The following is a 19495-nucleotide window of genomic DNA, read 5'->3' as shown; positions in this document are numbered from 1 at the left end:
CAACTTGTGTCAATTCAAATTGTGTATTTATTTTAAATGCATAAAAACTCCATGGTGTACAACATTTGTTTTAGTTAAAAAATCTACAATTCCTCGTGATGTGAGGGGAACTTTTTGAGTATGGCATGATATAGATTATAGAAAGCATATACGGAAACAGTAACAATAACCAATAGGGCTCCACCAAAGGCGATGCTAAGGAAGTTGCCGTCAATGATTCCCGCCGATCGATGTCGTTTTGTGCTAAAGATTTCCTCTGTGGATGCAGGATTATTTTGCTGTTGGGCTGTACGTTCGGCCATTAAACGCTTCATGGTGCTCAATCGTTCACGTAGGACTTCCACGGACTCGCCATCTAAATCGGAAGCACCTTAACCCAAATAAAATATGCATTGTTAAAATAAATAACTGAAAATGATGACTTAACGGGTTTACCAGTTTGTTGGGCAGTGGAAGCGCTTGAGTAGGTAGACATTATATATAAATTTTTATTTGATTCGTTTATAAATTGAATTGGGAAATTTTAGTTCTATTTGGCAGGTTTGTGGAATTGAAGTTGTGAAAGATTTTCTTTGGGGTGTGTAGCGGGCGCATGTGCATAACGGTAATTTAAACAGCGCTGCTAATCAAAGAATAAGTGTCGGGAAATTGCCCAGTGGCGCTATCGATAGTTTATCACATATCTCTTTAGTTGCAATTGGCCATCTCTAAACACGTGAAACTTGATTTGCTTCGGTTGTGCACATTTTTAAAATTTAAATATAATTAATGTTACAATGGGCTTAACTAAACAATATTTAGCTTATCGTCCCGTCGACAGCTTTAATATAATCTCCTCGGGTCGTGCCAATGTTAATTTTGCTGTTGTCGACCGCACTGAGGGACGATTTGTTGCCAGTCCCGCCGCAGAGAATGTTGTAGTTTGGGATTTGCGGTAGGTTTTGTTGTTGCCTATTTGTAATAAGGATAATTATTCAAATGTGCCTTCCTTTCTCAGATTGGGTGATCGGAAGTTGACTTTGCGCCGTGAAAAATTCGAAGTGACAGCCTTAAGAGTCTCACCGGACCACTTGCACATCGCTGTGGGTTATGCGGATGGAACAGTGCAGATCTTTGATATTACCTCTCAGACCTATTACAATGCCATTGGTTCCCTAGCTCTTCATAAGAACGCTGTGAGCATTTTACGTTATGACAATCAGGGTATGCGCCTGGTCAGTGGTGGCCTGGACACGGAACTTGTGGTCATAGATGTCGTCGAGCAGGCTGGGCGGCAGCGTTTGAGTGGTCATAATGCAGCTATAACCGATGCACATTTTCTGCAACGTATATGTGAGGATTCCAATAATATTGTAGTCAGTTGTTCAAAGGATACACAAATCAAATTCTGGAATCTGGAGACACAATTTTGCTTCAAAACTATTGTAGACAATCGCACAGAAGTCTGGGCCTTAGCATTTGTTAAAGATTTCATGGTGGCGGGTGCTGGAGAGAGTGGCATGAATGTATATCGACTAAAGCAACGTGAACAAGGAGATCGAGGTACTTTGGAATCCGCGGTTGAGGGCTTGTCAATAGACGAAGAGGACTCCATATCGCCAGTGAGTGTTGTAAATTGTGGCGTCATCCAGAGAGCTAGTAAAGGACGTTGTGTTAACTTGGTAGCTGATCCCAATGAAAGAATCTTAAGCTGTCACGGCACAAATGATCTTATTGAGAACTTTTATATATGCACCGAAGAGGAGGTAAAACAACGCCTGGCAAAACGAATTAAGAAAGCTAAGAAGGCAACAACGACTACTGAGGAGGAGTTATCCCAAGAATTGTCTCTAAGCGATGAAATTAAACGTTTGGAGTCCATCAAAACAAAACAAAAGATCAAGTCAATTGATGTATTGTTGGGCTTGAACAAGGAGCTACGTGTCCTGGTTAGTTTGGCCAATAATAGTCTGTCCCTATATTCATTGGAAGCATCTCTTAAGAATCGCAAGTCGTCGGAAGAGACCAGCGTAAAAGTATTGCGCTCTCTAACTCGTCTAGGCCATCAATCGGAAGTGCGTTCTGTTTGCTTTACCAATGATTCGTTGGCTATTGGTTCGGGAGCAGCAGAATCCTTCAAATTCTGGGATCGTGAGGTCATGCAATGCTTGCGTACAGTTCCAACGGATTATGTTCTATGCCTACGATTCGTTCCAGGCGATCGGTATGCTTTGCTGGGCATGAAGACTGGCAAACTGCTAATTGTGGACGTAGGATCCGGTGATATTGTCGAAGAGATTCCAGCACATGAGAGTGAGTTATGGTCCATTGCCTTGCTGCCTGATCAAAAGGGCTGCATCACGGGCAGTGGAGATTCCACCATAAAAATTTGGACATACGAATTGATTGACTCGAATGAGCAGACAAAAGTTCTGTCACTCTTGCACAAGAATACACTAAAGCTAGAGGAAACCGTTCTTTGTGTGGGAGTCAGTCCGGATATGAAATATTTGGCGGTGGGCTTGCTAGATTCCACAGTGAAAATCTTCTTTCTGGACACATTTAAATTCTATCTATCGCTCTATGGACACAAGCTGCCCGTTCTTTGTTTGGATATCTCCTATGATTCTACACTAATAGCCACCGGTTCAGCTGATAGAAATGTCAAGATTTGGGGTCTTAATTTTGGCGATTGCCATCGTTCAATATTTGCCCATGATGATTCGGTGATGTCATTGCAATTTATTCCCCAAACTCATATGTTCTTTACTTGTGGCAAGGATGGCAAAGTGAAGCAATGGGATGGAGATTCATTTGACAAAATTCTCACCCTACCGGGTCACATTGGTGAAGCTTATTCTCTCTCCGTCTCGCCCAACGGTCGATACTTGGTCACCTGTGGATCGGATCGTACATTGCGTTTATTTGAACGCACCGAGGAGACAATTGTTCTAAAAGATATCCAAGAGGAAGAACGCGAGCAAATGGAGAATGAACAATTGGCCACGGGAGAGGATAACAGTGTGCCACTTTTGCCAGGTCTCAAATTGCCGTCACGTAAAACTGTTGGATCTGAACAGGCAGCTGATTCCATTGTGGAGTGCTTAGAAATATCCAAGCAATTTGAAGTAGAAGACACAGAGAAACCTGAAATACATCCCCTTATGCTGGCATTACAAGTGAAGACTCCGACTGATTTCCTGGTAACTACATTAATGCGCATACGTGCCTCTGATTTAGAGGAAGCATTGCTTCTGCTACCCTTTTCTACGGTTTGCGAAGTGCTCGAACGTCTCCCGGTGCTGATAGCTCAACGTCCTGACGAATTAGAGTTGCTGTGTCGAGTCACAATATTCCTGTTTAAGGTACATATGAAACCCATTGCAGCCACCAAAACAATGAAACCCCTGCTCATGAAGATACTTGGCTTACTAACAAATGATGTAAACCAATTGCGTGATTGTCTGGGTTGGAATCTGCATGGACTCTCCCTTCTGCAGACGGAAGTGGAGCAACGTGAAGGTGTTCAACTATTCCGTGAGGCCACACAAGCTAGGCGGAAAAGAGAGAAAAAACGACGGGAAACCACCAAACGACGATTGCAGATTCAAATGGTCTAGGATAAAACATTTACATTTAATTATAAATTTAGATATTGTTTATTTTAACTCAATAATGAATACATATACCTTTTTTTGTATATACAAATGGTAAATGTTTACTACTACTACTCGGGCCCAAAGCGCGCTTAACTACATAATTTTGGTATCAAACGAAAGAGAAAAATTGCACCAGCACGACATCAGGTCATCAGAATACAATATTCGGCTACCAGGGCGGTCAAACAGCGCGCCAAATAAAAAATAGCGTTTGACAACACTGAAATCTAGCTTTACCTGATTTTTCCACTTTTCAACACTGAAATCTCGAGTAGTGGTAGTAAACATTTACCCAATTTTAAACTTCCGAAGAACAAAAGTGAAGTCAAACAGTCTGGCAACGCAACAGTCAGTATGCGTTTACCAACACTCGTCATTAAAAGTTGAGAACGCAATAGAAACGGATGATATCGGAATTTGTGAAAATTGTTTAAACAATTTAAATTGTTTAAACCAGCCAATAGCAAATAGAAATTCAATTTTCAAGGCAAGTGCAGTGTATGTAAATCAAAACAGTCTCTAAATCATTTTGTTGAATTATAGTGTTCGTTTGTGTTTGTGTGTGTGTGTGTTTGTCTGTGCGTGCTCGTAATTAACTGTAAAAAAAACAACAATTGGGCAAATGTTACATTATGAAATTTTGCAATAAAGAAAAATAATTATTGTCGCAGCAGTAACAAGGCAGCAGCTGTCTCCAGTTGATACATATATCCTCCTATTATTTTTTTTTGTTTTGGAGGGGAAACTACTGCATTGTGCAGCTGCTGCTTGTTGTTGGTAATGGCCTTTCAATAGGGTGAGAGAGTGAACCAAGCGAAAGAGAGAGAGCGCGCGGCTAAAAGTGCAAAGTTACTGTGCGTGTGTGTGAGCCTGTGTGCGTAAGGCATTAGTCATATTTAGCCTGACCAGGTTTGGGTGGTCGAGTCTTGGCTCAAACCAAACAAGCGACAGCAAAGACAAAAAAAATTAAACTGGTGACCAAAAAGGTTAGTTACCACCCCTCCTTCCCCATACATCTACTTCTCGCACTGTTGATTCTCTCCACTCCCATTTTGCCATGGAGCAACCCCGGACCCTCAAGGTCGCATTGCTTAATTAATTAAATATTTATTTATGTCATGATATCATATTAAATTTATTGCATAAACATAATAATTCCGATAAGGAATCGGTTAGTTTCATTTTCTTTTTGTCACTTTCAAAATCAGCAGGTTCCATTTCACTGACTTTTAAATGGCTTGGCTTGGTATCAGTTGGCGGTTGTGTTCAATTCCAAAACGTTTCATTGCAAAACAGGAAGAGCTTAGAATCTCAAGCTTAGAGTGAGTGAGAGAGAAAGGGGGAGAGCCAGATGTAGATGAAAGAGGAGCACTGGCCTGGCAAACGAACAACAAGAAAACAATAAAAAAAACATTTCGTGGAGCAATTCAAAAAAGTACAATCAATCAAGAAAAGCTTTTGAAATGCATTATTCTCCATATAGAACAATGCAACTCTTTGGATGATATTCAACTTTGACCCAGATTCATTTCACATGTAACGCATGAATGCAAAGCTCTCCTCCCTCGCTCGCATCGTTCTGTCTCACTCTCTTCCCCCTGTCCTTATTTTATGGTTTCAACCTGCAGAAATTTAACAGATCTACACGAGTTGTTGAAACGTGCTTTGTTTCCTATGTCTCAGTTTAATACAAATCATAGTTAAACAAAATACATATACACATGGGTAACATTATAAAATCGGAAGAAAACCTGTTTAATTTTCGTTGTGGTTTCACATGTGTATATACATATGTAATCATATTGAAAAGAAACAACAGAATAAGCGATAAAGAATTTTTTATACCCTTTAAATGTACCCCCAATAAAAACAACCAATCAGAGAGATTGAGAAGGAGAGAATTGTAGCCGATTTTCAAGTGGAATCCAATTGGAAAACACAATAAAATCTTTATCGATTTTATAATTTTAAACATTTTTTTTCATAATTTTCTTAAAAATTGTAAAATACATAAACTTTTACGGTCATGGATAGTTAATTTCCTGCTTGACAAATTCATAATACTATTAGTTAGAGTAAATAAATCCAATTGACTAAAGATTTAAAACAGTTGTGTAAACTTGCTAAATATATACAAATGAATATAAAAGTATATAAATGTAGATACGTAGATGAATATGCTATAATGGAACGTCAATTTCCTGTAAATATTCTTTGAAATTAAAGATTTTGATCTTTCATTACCCTCAAAGACTGAAACAATGCATTGCTTTTTGTAGTTTATCATTCATTCATTCAATCCTTAATGATCATAATGCATTCAGTTGTACTCTTTTTCTAAAGTCAAAGTTCTTATGTAAATTGTATGAATTTTTGTTGCGTTTCTTTTTATGGGACGACGACTTGTGTAATTTACTTTAATTGAGAGCACGTTCTGGTCACGCATATTTATTCGAATACAATTTAGTAGGTAGGTTAAAAATAATACAAACAAAAGAAGCACAAACAAAAAAATGTATGTATAGGAAAAATTGAGGCGTGTTTTTATTTAAGTTCATTTAACTTTTTATTTGTCACAATAAATTCAATTGGCTTCGTCTCCGATTCGCTTTTTATGGCATATACATACATACATACATACATATATAGATAGACAAGCTGAAGAGGGGCAGAGGGACAACATGGGGCTACATATGTATATATGTATATATATTGACGCGTGTCTCGGCTTTTCCTCTGGTCTCCTCAAGGTTTATCAGTGGATTACCCAAATTTATATTCTTAATGTGGGATAGGTTAGTAAAAATTAATAAACTTTTTATTTGGTCTTTCAAAAGTAAGGTAAATTAAAAATTGGCAAATAATTAAAAAAAAAAAAATAAAATAATATTTCAACAAAGTTGTAGTTGCATTGTTTTCTCTTAATTGTATCAAATGTATGTATGTATTTATTTGTGCACTATTTTTTGTTGTTGTTGGTACTTAACGAAATCGAAAACTGAAGGTCAGTTTAGTTTTAGTAATTGTTGCCAAAAAGAGCGCAAAATTGCGATATAAATGTCTATGTATAAATAGAGCATAGAGATTGTGTGTAAGTGTGTGTGTGTAAACATTTCTAACAATGCAATTCCATTTGTTAATTTCTTTAAATGATAAATAAAATATTAAATTGTTTATCGTCTTTGAAACTCGTACGGAAACCTCTCATTTCGCTATCACATCAAAAGAGAAAGAAAGAAAAAAAATGTACATAAGTGGTTATAGCCGGAAAAGTGGATGGCGGAGGGGAAGGTGGGTGCAGAGAGCATTCCGATTCAGTTCAAGTTGTTGTCACTTTCTTTTGTTCTGCTTTTGTTTCATTTCAATCCGTTGATTTCTTCTTCTTGATCATGATGGAACGTGTCAAGTAAAAGTTGTCCATTCCAATTTGTTGCCTCCCACTCCCCCACGCCAATTTGTTTGTCAAATGATTCATGCAAACTAAACATTTTGGTTATGTGATTATCTAGAGAATATGAAGAAGCCTTTTTTTTTTTTTTATTTTATTTTGTTTAACATAAATAATTTGCTGAATGAAAACCGGTTTTAGCTTCCAAACAAAATGGACAGCAAACAAGAAGAAGAAGAAGTAAAAAACCCAACCTAACCTTATCACTTGAGCTTGAACCGTAGCCAGTACAATGGGCTCTTTATTACACAGACGATGATGTTGATGATGACGACCTTAACTGAACATTAAAGCTTTATGTATATATGGCAAAAGTTCAGAACATGGGGCAATGAGGCAATGGAATGAAACATGTGCACGAATGATGAATAGGCTCATCAAATCTACATATTAGAGAATAGAAAAGTGTTACATAGATGAGATTTCATAACCTCATTGTTTTTTAATAGTGATTTCCAGCCAAAACTGATGTAACATTTAACCCAACGTATATTTGTTTAATAGAATTAAATATTTATTTTGAAACTTGGGAGATAATTAAAACTAAGAAGCTTAACCTAAAGTCATACCAAAAATATAATATTTGTTACTTAATGAGGTAAAATATTATTCAAAATTTTAACACAGTCTATTGGCTGTTTGCTGTGAATTTTAAAACTGTTCAATGATGGGAAAATGAAAAAGTGTAAATTTGAATGTCAATTGTTGCAACTGTCGTTTACTTTTCTTTTTAAAGTGAATGCTAATGACTAAAGACATGAACGAGTTGGGCTCTAACTAGACGAGAGACAATAATAGAGGGTTAGTTTAGGGTTTTTTTCAGAGTTTGTCTGAACAACAAATGTATTATTCTTTGTCCATGCATTTTCTAAATAATGTAGGTACTAATATCCCCAATTGCACTTAATTAGCTTTCATATGGAGTTTCTCTATATGTTTGTATGTACATATATCGATTTAGCCCATTATCACCACATTTAACTTGTTATTTTATGGACTAACTAAATATTTGATCATTTGCTCAAATTGACGTCAAACATTTATTTTGTTATTTGCTTGGGGCAATAAATAGACCGACTAAAAACTAATGGGAATATATTCTATATGATTACGATTACGACTCAAATCTGCACCAATTAAAAAATCAACGGGAGAGAGTAAAATAATTATTGCAGTAAACCTCAAAAAGTTTGCTGTGGGTGGCCCCAACCTGGTACCTCAATTACTAACAATCCACCTTGCCCAAAGGTGATTTTAATTAGATTGCGACTGTGGCTTATTCTCTCTGTTGGCTCTCGAAACGTGTGGCCAATTAGCGCCTCATAGACTATGTCTAAGTAAACAAAACGTCAATAAGTAGATGCACACATGTGCGAAAAGATCTGCGAAAAACGTGGGCGCCATCAACAACGGTATTTTATTTAATTTACATGAATTTTGCATGAATTTTACAAAACGATTTGTTTACAAATTCCAAAATGAAAGTTTAGATTTGTTTGAAAGAGTTTTGCAAAATTAAGATCAATATTTTCAGCTTAAACATGCCACGAAAATCTAAAGAAAAAGGCGTGAATGGAGAGATTAATAATACTTTCAAATGATTGGCTAAACATTTGAGTCAAAGTGAAGGGGAAGCGGGTCTTTTTGTTAAAAATTTCGCTAGCTTTTTTGTGTGTCAACCACTCGAATAATTTCCTATTCACAGTTCTTCTGAATTCTTAATGTATTTTGACTAAATAACAAGATTTTCTCTTTATATTTCCAAGAACCTAAATGAAACTTGAGTGTTTATCATTTTCCTAGGTATGTAGCATATTCAAACAAAGTGTAAAAGTTTTCCCCATTAGGTCATGAAAACACTGCAGAACATATGTATGTATTTAATGGCGCCCGCGTGAGACCAGTGCACTGGAGGTTCCTCCCTTCCCACTTGGTACAATTTCCGTCAATATTTGCGCCGTAAAAAAACAAAAATGTTGCTCTACTTTGGGGAATTCTCAATAAATGACGCAAAAGTCGTGTTGTTTTTTTTTGAACAAAAAACATAATATTAGTCAAGAGAAGAGTTCAAAGCCCGCCCCCTCTATAATAGCCACCCCCCATATATTGACCACACAAAAACAAATCCCAAATTCCTAAATGTTGCGACGTAAAATATAATTTTTTTTATATTTATTATATATATTTTCTTGATAAAACCATATTATGTATGGATGTTGTTATTGCCTCGTCTCCCTCTCTCTCCCTCTCGCTCTCTATCTGTCTGCCTCTTATGCTCTTATCAATGGCGCCGCGCAGTGAACTGCAAGTTAAACTCAGAGGCAAAATTTGCTGGCGTTCACATTTTGGTTCCGTCCAGTGCCGGGCACCGAATCGAGTATTTTACATTCTATATACTATACAAGTTGGTCCACCTACTTTTTTTTCTCTGAAATTTGCATGCACATTTTTTTCTAAAGCACAGAAGAGATGGGAGAGTAGGAGGCACACAGAAGCAACTAGGTAGCACATGGGCATATACAATTCCCAATAATTAGCCATTGCTTTTAGTGGGTGGAGAAATCTGTTATTCCATGTTGAGTGATCCATTTTCAATGACGTCAAACTTGCTACAAAAGAATTGTTGTTTCTTTTTTGTAACATTCTTTGTTTGTTGGTTTTCTCTTATGTGTTTTTCAAGTGCACCATAAAAATTAAATGTTTCTAAAGTAAAATTAAATAATGTTGTATACGACTTGGTTGCACCCTTCAGTTCTTCAGTTCATTTATTTCTCTAATTTTTGTTGGCAAGAGGATTTTAGATAAAATAGGAGATACTTAATTCCTCAAATCGGCTTCTGCTATATCATACCATTCCATGCCTAGGACCTCAACTATATGGGATATTTCTATCCATTTTTAAATGGATATGGTGTCATGTACTTTCAAAAACTTGTCAAAACTTTAAAATTGTTTCTTGAAAATCAATTCGAGTAAAAAATTTAAGGGAAATTAAATAAAATTCGCATTCTGACCGATTTTGGTTGACGATAGTGGCGTGTGAAAGGAAAATATAGAAGATTTGAGTACGTCGAGAAAAAGGCAGAGCTTCACATTTTATAAGCAAATGGGTCAAAAGGGTCTATGATAGATGTCTACTATTCTCTTTCACTAGAGTTTTTTGTTTGAACCAATAAGACTACCCAAATCTATGATTAACATATTCCCTAATTAATTGTCAAAATTAATCAAAGTTCGAAAAGAAATTAAAACTAGACATTCATATTTCGATTAACAAGATTAAAAGACCTTTTGAAATGCCATTTACATGTGTATTTAATTTGCCACTAACAATATATACCAGCCACAAAACTCTACTAACGGGTATCTTAAGCAAGCAAAACAATAACAAATATTTAGCCAATGGACTGTCAATGGATTGATTTATTGTATTATTTTTATGCAAACTCTCCCTCCCGTAGGATGATGATGATGAATGGGCCTATTTAAATGGCAAAGTTTCACATAGAAAATAGATTTGAGTTATAATTAATAATGTTGATTTAAAAATATATTTTTTTGTAGTTTTCACTTTATTTTAATTGCTTATTTAGTTATTTTGATAAATACTGTCAAATGAAAATTTGGGAAAAAAGAAATTAAATTCCAGTAAGCAGTAATTAAAAAAAAAAAAACAGTAGTAAAACATTCTGTGGTAAGCTTGGAGCTGGTGGGGAGGGAAGCAAGAATCATTCTCTCTTATCTGGATACAGCTTGTCCCATGTGTGTTATCTATAAAGGCTTTAATTGATAACGAGTAGGAGAATTTTTGGTTTGCCATTTAACTAATTGTTCTTCGACTTATTTGCAGGCAGACAAAAAGTAGCAGAGGAAAATATTATTATGACCATACCAACACGGCCAGCGCCTGCTCCGCCTGGTTCTGGTAGTGCAGCAGCAGCTGGAGCTAATGCCAGTTTGGAGCAATTGCGTCGACAGCTGCAGCAGCAGCACCTCGAGCAGCAGCAGCAGCATCATCATCAACAACAACAGCAGCAGCTAACACAAAAGTTGACAATCAAATTGCCACCACCTCCAAAGGGAGGACGACCCTTGCAACAGCAGTCGGCTACAAAGAAATCCTTCAATAATAATTATTTCGATGATAATCAAACTGGTAGCGGATCGCATATAACGAGAAAATTCCCTCAGGCTCGCTTGTATACACCAGCCACCAATTGGGATGATGATCCATTTGGTGGGGGTAATAGCAACACATCGAATGGAAATGGCTTGGGTTTAAAGAAGATGCCACCGCCACGGCCGCCGCCACCTAAAGTCCAAGTAAACGGACAACGTTCAAATGAAGCGGCGGCATCCGGAGGCAGTGGTAATCGTCTGATACCCAATATTTTCCAACGCAAGAAAGCCAGTAACACGTCGTCAGCAACGACTGCTGCTACTAAGGTCGCAGCACAGAATCGTGTCTACGGCCTGAGCAGCGGACAAGTTGCTGGCAATGGTGCTGGAGGATTCACCACCACGTCATCGTCATCGTCTTCAACAAATTATGATTGGAATGCTGCATGGAATACTGCAACGACTAGCAGCAGCAGCACCAGCGGATCTAATTTTGTTGGCTCTTCGATGGCATCAACTAGTAGTAATAGTGGCTCCGGAGTGGCTGAGGGTCAACTGATTAGCTTTGATTCGCCGCCATCGTCACCGACTTTTACACAGAAATCGAATAGCGATTGTGTTAGTGTCGATAGCTTTAGCTCCGACAGCAATTTCAGTTCTCCCAATAATGGCAGCGTTTCACAACCGGAAAGTGGTTTCGAAGATGATTATCACCACAGATCACGGCCATCGACCCAGAGTCCCTTAGATCCCTGGGAAGCGGTTGATAGCAGTGGCGGGAATTATGGCACAATCGATTCATTTGGCTCAGCTCCCGTTAGGCAAATGCAGTTGCAGGGACGCAGCTCCGATAATCCACTATGCAATGGCAAAAGTCTCTTGCCACCCACGCAATCGCTGCAGATGCCCACAATAATCAAACCGAAAATATCACAGAAACCCAAGGCACCCAAGCCGCCTCCGTTTATTGGAGGAATGCCTGGTAGCTACCTAGTAGGAGGTGCTGGAAGAGCAGGGGAATCTACGCCACCGTCCCCACCCATGCCCAAGGGAGAGCCACCCAAATTGCCGTCCACTAGCGCCGGCATGGGTGCTGCCAGTGGTGGCATCTGCCTATTGGATGTCATCTCTGGCAAAGTCGATGCTTTGGCTCTAAGCAAAGGCACTTTGGGTTACATCGAGGAAGAGCAAATTCCATATGCCATAGCTCTATACGACTTTGATGGGGTCGAAGAGGGAGATCTGAACTTTAGGGTAAGTTTGCATTGCAGTTTCCATAATCAAATAAAATAAGTAATCATCTAAATGTGCCTTGCAGGAGAACGAGAAAATCTATTTGCTGGAACAGCCCACACCGGAATGGTTACGTGGTCGTACGCGTGCCGGCTGTGAGGGTATCTTTCCAGCTAATTATGTGGAAATTAAAGTACCATTGTCTTCTAATTCGAATCAGTTGGGGTCACCGCCAACTCAATCTCCCATCTCCGTTCAGGCTACGGCACGTTGCCTCTATCAATTTCCCGGCGAGGTTGATGGGGACTTGTCTTTACAGGTAAAATATCTCTCCTTCCTCTATACGACTTGAATTGCCTTTACTTAAAATTGATTACTTGTTTTTAGGAAAATGACCTGGTCACTGTTTTGTATCGTATTAATGATGATTGGCTCTATGGTGAAATCGAAGGACGTCAAGGGCAATTTCCAGCTAATTTCCTAGAACAAATTCCCCCAAATTTGCCCACAATGTGAAGCTAAATTATAATTATCAGTATACTTACAAAAAATAATTATAATGATGATGATGCATACAAGGAAATTGTCGATAAGAACTGAAACATATACATATTATACTATAGTTTATATAAGATGAATAATGTATTTTTTGGAGTAAAATTCCTGGCTAAATTGAAATCAAATAACATTATGTTTTCTGATTTTTATAGAAAGAAAAAAACGAAATTTGTTATGTTAATCCACAAAACGCCCTCGAAAATTGATGTATTTTTTAATATTTAATAGAAGCCAGGTATTTACTTTTTTTTCTCCTCAAACACAGCAAAATGTAAATAAGTTAGTTTTCCCAATTTTTATTTAAATCAATTAGTTAATTAATGAGATTTAGTTAGGCGCAATTAATCGATTCCAAAAGAAATATATTTTTGATTCTGTATGTATTTACTATTATTATGATTATACAAAATATTGTTCTTGATTCTGTTCTGTAATTAAGTGTCTTAAGTTTATTCCTAGGATGGCAACCTGTAACAGATAATCAAGTCTATCCTAGTCTCTATCTATCTATCTATATGTGTTTGCCTTAAGAGAATGAAAGAGTTTAATTTAATAGGATTTACAAATTATTATTATACAACAAGAAAAAAATATATCAGGATATGTATCCTTAAAGATACGATTGAAATATATATTAAAATAAAGATGAGAGATGATCAGAAAATATTGAAATCAATTTATAAGTTTATTGGAAATTCAGTTAATGCTTTGTGATTCTTTCTTTTGAAAATATTGCAATTGAAAACAAGGAAAATGTATTAATTAATTATTTTTTTCAATTTTTTAGCAATATATAAAGAATTTTTTTTGCTATTTGATATTTGTGATAAATGCTATTATGAGAAACCTATTTTATCAGTTTTATATTTTAATTTTAAAACCTCTGAACTATTGCTTGAATTGTATACATATTTTCCAAAAGGTGGGCTGTGATATATACTTCATTCGGCTTCTAGTTCCAACTGATCTCTATATGGCTTTCTATTCTCAGTCTCAAGTCAATTCTCATACGTTTGTCGTAGATAGAACACATTGTAAAATCCTTCGTCGATAGTCAATTGTCGAAGCACAAAATTTGAATTTAGTCGTTTTCGGATGTGTTAACTGTACATAAATACTCTCATAAATATACCTTCGATGTGCTCCGGGGCAAACAAAATTATTTATTTTAACAATTTGCCAAGTTCTTGTTGTGTGTCCGTAGTTGAAATCCTTTTTTGTTAGTTTAATTAACCAACTGAAACTAAAAGTAGATTGATACCCGCTAAAATGTCGGGTGATTGTTGTACTGAGCCTTGTCAGGCGCCCACAGATTTTACGCCATGTCCACCGGGATCGGCGTGCCCACCATGTGATTGCGGTGATTATTCTGGATGCTGCTATCAGCAGCCACCGCGGGTTATGCCTATCCGGCCGGTATCGAATTTTATGCGTTCAACAGCTCCATTGGAAACGGATACGATCTATAGGCGTTCCTATTATGCCAATTGTGGCGATAATATTCGAGCTCGTCCGGTGTTGCCATGCTCTCAGATACGCGCCTCGACAGCTCCTTTGGAAAGATGCACAGTGCAGAAATTGTCATACATGCCGCCGTGTCCAGGTCAACGTACTGCAGCCATACGGCCCATGGAGAGTGGATTACGTTTTGAGGGACCCATCTATGCCATGACCTCACAGAAGCACGACTATGTGCCCAAGGGCGTGGTCAAACGAGAAACAATACGTCCACGTGAAACCATTTGCTCCTCATCGGCGCCCATGGAACGTTGCACCATACAGAAATTGAGTTATATGCCCATTGATGTTTGTCAAAATCCTCCACCCAAAGCCATGCTACAACAGGGACAGTTTTGCAGGCCATCTGGTCCCTTGGAACGCTGCACGATTCAGAAGCTTTCGTATATGCCAGTCTGTCTGCCACCAAAGGAGCCGACACCATGGGCAGATAAAGTACGCTGTGTGCCGCCGCGTTATCAAAATCTCTGCACCACCTACAATCTCAGTTATATGCCCAATTGTAATAGTGGACGCACTGCTCCAGTTATGCCAATGTCCCACTTACGTTTCATTGGCAATGATCCGAGTGCTGTCAATACGGTCTATAAATTGAGCTACATGCCGGTAGATGCTTCACGGACAAAGCCTGTGCCCGTTTTGCCCAAAGATACTTTCTGTCGTCCAACTGGTCCACTGGAGAAGTGCACAATTCAAAAGGTATGAAAAAATCCCCTTAGCTTAACGACTCCAGGTAGTCTTTATAATGGTTGTCATAAGTAATATTCTTTGTTTTCGAGCTTCATAGTTTTTGTTTATTAATTCTAAGAAAATCTCGGTCGCAGATATTAACTAGAGATTAGGATTTTCTTGGAATTAATAAGCAACAATGATGCAACAAAATGTTTACATTTTTCGAACTTCTTTTCCCCCGCCGCAGTTGTCGTATCAGCCAAACTGCTTGGAGCGCACACGGGCTATACGTCCGATGGAGAATGGTCTACGCTTTGATGGACCAATGTATGCCATGACCACACAGAAGCATGATTTTGTACCCAAGCCACATGTACGCCGTAGTCCCATAGTGCCAAGTACAGCATTTTGTCGTCCAAGCGGTGCCATGGAGCGTTGTACGGTCAATAAGTTGTCTTACATGCCAGTGGATGTGACATGTAATCCACGGCCAGAGGCTGTTAAGCCACGTATGGGCTTCTGTCGCAATGAGGGACCAATGGAGAATTGTACCACATATAAATTAAGCTATTTGCCTAATTGTATACAACCCAAGGATCCCATGCCATGGGCACGTTACACAAGCTATTGCCGTCCAAGTGGACCCATTGAGAAATGTACTATACAGAAACTGAGCTATGGTCCACCCGGTGCTTTCAATCGATGTGGCGGTGAGTTTGAAGTATGACAAGGGCGAGAGTTTCAAATTGAACTTCGGATCATTCTTAGGTAATTGCGGCAATGGCGGCGGTGATGCTGGCTCCTATCCCAAGGCTGGCATTTGTTGATCCAGAAATACATTTTGATTGCTCTCATCATCCCTCTCTACCCCTTCCCCATCCGACCCTTTATTTTGATGTGATGTGAGCTCATTTACCTTTGCGTTTTTAAGTTGTACCCAAAATCTTCAAGTCCCGACTACGTTACACACAGATACACCTATTTCTTTTAAATGCAACCATGCGCAACACAAGAACTACAAAAAACAAAAAAACCGTCAACAAGTACAACTTTTGTTCAATCACGTTGAGTCGTTGTTTTTGGTCAGCATTAAATTGTAAGTGTTAATCCTGCAAATTAAATGTCTTTTTCTTCCAAATGAAATATTCAATTCACCTTTTAAAAACTAACATAATTTAATTTATTTCGCGTGTATCTGTTAATGCATCATCAGTTCTAGTTGCAGGAGTCTTCGATTGGTATCATTAGGCATGCGATAGGGCATTATAGCCGTCATATTGGCCAATAGTTTGGCTCTTTCCTTTAACTGTCGCAATTCGAAGGCCCTTGGGCCTACATCAGCCTTTAATTGTTTGTACTGCTTTTGAGTAATGTCCATGGCAGCTATTATGACATCAGGCAAAACTTTTATAACTTCACCGCTTAAGCGTTTAATGTGGGCCAAACAACCATCCACCTCCTTCTCTTCTCTGGGTATAAGATTGGTCCGCCAAAGCTGTTGTAGAGCCATCATGAATTTGCCCTCATGGTAATTGTCAAAGAAATTTAACAAAACTTGAAGCAGTACATAATTAGATTCAACTTTGGGATCAAGCTCGATATGTTGAGTTTCCAAGAGATGGGTGAAACGTTTAGCTTCAATGCTGAGACGTGAACGTAAAGTGCCCACCAGGGGGGGCTGATGTACCACCTGGGCTAACAGTATGGAGAGGTGTTTAAGAGCCGAATTATGCTTGCCCGCCATGTCATAAAGTGGCACAGCCATTTCAAAACTTCCACGCTGTACAAGCTCATCGGCGACCAAGCCGGCCATTGTGCAGGTATCAAACTCGGGGCAATGAAATTGACGGAATAAGCCCCTGTAAGTAGAACGCAAACATGTGAATTAAAAATCTATGGGAAGATTGTTCTTTGACTACTCACTGTTTGGTCTCAATACGCAAATCGTTTGGTTGCTGTTGTTCATTTTTCCTCTGACCAAAGATCAATTCGAATATACTAGTATCCAGTACACCACTTTCCACTACCAAATCGCAGACACAGGTAAGAAACATATTCCGGCCTTTTGGGTCACGGAAACATCGTAAAGTGTAATAATAATGCAATGCCTCGACAGTATCCGTTCGCTTGAAAGGCTCAACGTATAAACGGATAAGACGAGCCAAGTTTAGACGTCGCAAGGGCTGCGGATCGCAAATATCAATGCTTAACAATGGCTGATTAACACTTCGAACACCGCCGAGAAATCCTAATTCCCTTAACGCTATGGCCATATGAACGGCATGAACACGATTTTCATCGGAGCGAGATAGAAACTCGATGGCAGCCTCAAATTGACCAGTCAGAGCCAATGTCTGGAAATATAAGTGAGCCTGTTGAGAGGCATTGAAGTATTTCTCTCCATATTTCTCCAATATTAAACTCTGTAAATTGCTATAGCCGGAGGCTAGTTCCGGTGTACCAGGCCTGAGCATTGACAACTTGATCCATAGGAAATCATCAATAGATTTGGCCACTTCACCATGTACTTCATGTGGATCGCATCCCAGGAAAATGCAATAAACGGCCTTTTTATAGGCATCGGTGGAATTCCGTATCTTATTGGCATACTGCAGTTTTAATTGGCTCTCGATGCGAGAATTCACACGATCCGAAATGAGAAGAGAGAAATCCTCATATGTTGTACCCGCCTCGCGAAGGAATTCAAGTGCCGTCTCCACAGATCCGCAACGTAAACTGTAGTAGACCAAGGGCCAAAGCGGTTTACCCCCCACCAACAACATCAACTAGTCCTATGGTTGACTGATGCGGACCAAATCGACGAGTCACATAGGCCAAAACCAGTTGATAGCTGTCCACATCAGTGGGTGACAACAATATGGAACTCAAATATAGTCTGTAACGTCTTTCCAAATAAGATTTGGCATTCAAAACAAATTCAGGTCGCTGTTGGCGTGTCTTAATGGGATCTCCATTAAAGGGTTGATCAACTTGAGTGACCCAGGTCAATAGATTCCACATATCTGTGAGACGAAGATCACCAAATGTATGAACCAATTGTGCGAATTTCTGCACTAAATTTGGTCTCTGAGGACTTTGATTGATTATCAATTCATTGTATTGCCGTAGTTCCTGGGCGTACAGCAGTCCCATCTGATTCAGGCAAGAACGCGGCTTACTCTCAGGGTTCACTACTGTGTACTGTGGGAGACGTTGCAGGTCTATGAAATTCTGTGATGAACCTATTAGAGCGTCCAAAAGACGAGTCTTCTCCTCATTCCAGGAACTCATCAAGTGGGTCCATTTCTGTTTTGTCACTGCATCGTTAATCTGTAGGAATATACTAGATTAATATTGATCAATATCCAATATTGTGGCCTACTTACATTTTTATTGGTATCCTCTATAACAGATGTTATGGCATTTTCACGTTCATTCTTTAAAAATGTGGATATATCAGTCTCTGCCCTCGTGACTTCCAATGGCTCAAAGGTTTTCCTTGCATTTAGGGCTTCCAATTTTTGATTTAATTTGGGTAGGTTAATGCCCTTGGATCCCAAAAGTATGTGCCTAACAAAAGTTTAAAGATTTTTATTCATTGGAATTTTTATGTTGTAAACAAACTCTTACGCTTGAATATCTTTTCCGCTGGTTTGGGTCACACGCGAGTGGAACTCCTCCGCAGCTTGGAGTACCTGTTGCAGAGTGCGCTCCACTCGTGGCAGCTCACAATCTGCATCCCCACAGTTCGCGAGATTCTGAGCGCGTTGCAATAATGTATTTAAGTCCATTTTTATAAATTAATTTATTTTATTTCCTTCGTGTGCTCTATATAATCAACACACTCCAAGCCGGCGGTTTATCGATAATAAAAATTGATGTACATCGTTTAATTTCTCATCTCTAAAAAAGTATTTCTCCCAGTAGTATTGAAAAATGTTTAAACAAAGTAGCGCGCAAATTTAAATTATTTTAGTAAATCGGCTTTTAAATACTCTCATACTGACAAGTATAAAATAAATATATATAAAAATTCCAAAACCAGTAATATTAAATAATTTCACTGTGTTTGAAGAGACATTTGTTTTGCCGTAATTTAAAATCATATTTCTGTCCATCCGATAAAGAGAAACCCAAACATATATCTGAACATTTAAAAAAATGATTTCTTCCACTTTTAATTAAATTTCGTGCGTCGATTTCCAAGTGGGAGAGAAGATCGAATCACAGTTGTTTACCGTACGGCTTTATCAATCAAGTTGATGCGATTGATGCGTTCTTATTTACATTTATGTATATGTATGTATGT

The 19495-nt window shown here is 38.4% G+C and overlaps 5 protein-coding genes across 8 annotated transcripts; 3 read left to right on the top strand and 2 right to left on the bottom strand.

Moving 5' to 3' along the window:
• Positions 1-4: 4 nt before the first annotated feature.
• LOC137584361 (uncharacterized) lies at positions 5-594 on the bottom strand. Its single transcript, XM_068299716.1, has 2 exons — positions 436-594; positions 5-370 (listed from the first exon to the last, which is right to left on the bottom strand). The coding sequence occupies exons 1-2, from the start codon at positions 473-475 to the stop codon at positions 84-86; spliced, it is 327 nt and encodes a 108-aa protein (XP_068155817.1). The 5' UTR covers positions 476-594; the 3' UTR covers positions 5-83.
• A 108-nt stretch (positions 595-702) lies between these two features.
• On the top strand, positions 703-3694 carry LOC137584359 (WD repeat-containing protein 3). The gene is made up of 2 exons (XM_068299714.1): positions 703-934; positions 998-3694. The coding sequence occupies exons 1-2, from the start codon at positions 777-779 to the stop codon at positions 3597-3599; spliced, it is 2760 nt and encodes a 919-aa protein (XP_068155815.1). The 5' UTR covers positions 703-776; the 3' UTR covers positions 3600-3694.
• Positions 3695-3975: 281 nt separating this feature from the next.
• On the top strand, positions 3976-13124 carry l(3)05822 (lethal (3) 05822). 4 transcript variants are annotated; one of them, XM_068300799.1, is made up of 4 exons: positions 3976-4129; positions 10941-12459; positions 12524-12757; positions 12826-13124. In XM_068300799.1, the coding sequence occupies exons 2-4, from the start codon at positions 10969-10971 to the stop codon at positions 12952-12954; spliced, it is 1854 nt and encodes a 617-aa protein (XP_068156900.1). In that variant the 5' UTR covers positions 3976-4129; positions 10941-10968; the 3' UTR covers positions 12955-13124. The 4 variants fall into 4 exon arrangements, with proteins under 4 accessions (XP_068156900.1, XP_068156903.1, XP_068156901.1 ...); XM_068300802.1 differs by having other exon boundaries at positions 4002-4136; positions 10937-12459; XM_068300800.1 differs by lacking the exon at positions 3976-4129 and adding an exon at positions 4331-4624 and having other exon boundaries at positions 10937-12459.
• An 859-nt stretch (positions 13125-13983) lies between these two features.
• LOC137585103 (stabilizer of axonemal microtubules 2) lies at positions 13984-16307 on the top strand. Its single transcript, XM_068300755.1, has 3 exons — positions 13984-15213; positions 15434-15896; positions 15955-16307. Exons 1-3 carry the CDS (start codon positions 14266-14268, stop codon positions 16011-16013), a joined length of 1470 nt encoding a protein of 489 aa, XP_068156856.1. The 5' UTR covers positions 13984-14265; the 3' UTR covers positions 16014-16307.
• Positions 16308-16336: 29 nt separating this feature from the next.
• Positions 16337-19038, bottom strand: Nup93-2 (Nucleoporin 93kD-2). Its single transcript, XM_068300754.1, is given in 5 exon segments — positions 16337-17045; positions 17110-17963; positions 17965-18516; positions 18573-18756; positions 18817-19038. Coding segments are annotated over 5 exon segments (2412 nt in total). The 5' UTR covers positions 18978-19038; the 3' UTR covers positions 16337-16384.
• Positions 19039-19495: the final 457 nt, after the last annotated feature.

Source organism: Drosophila tropicalis, unplaced genomic scaffold, assembly GCF_018151085.1.
Source record: "Drosophila tropicalis isolate 14030-0801.00 unplaced genomic scaffold, ASM1815108v1 contig_878, whole genome shotgun sequence".
Taxonomy (NCBI): domain Eukaryota; kingdom Metazoa; phylum Arthropoda; class Insecta; order Diptera; family Drosophilidae; genus Drosophila; species Drosophila tropicalis.
This window is presented reverse-complemented; position numbering and strand designations above follow the sequence as displayed.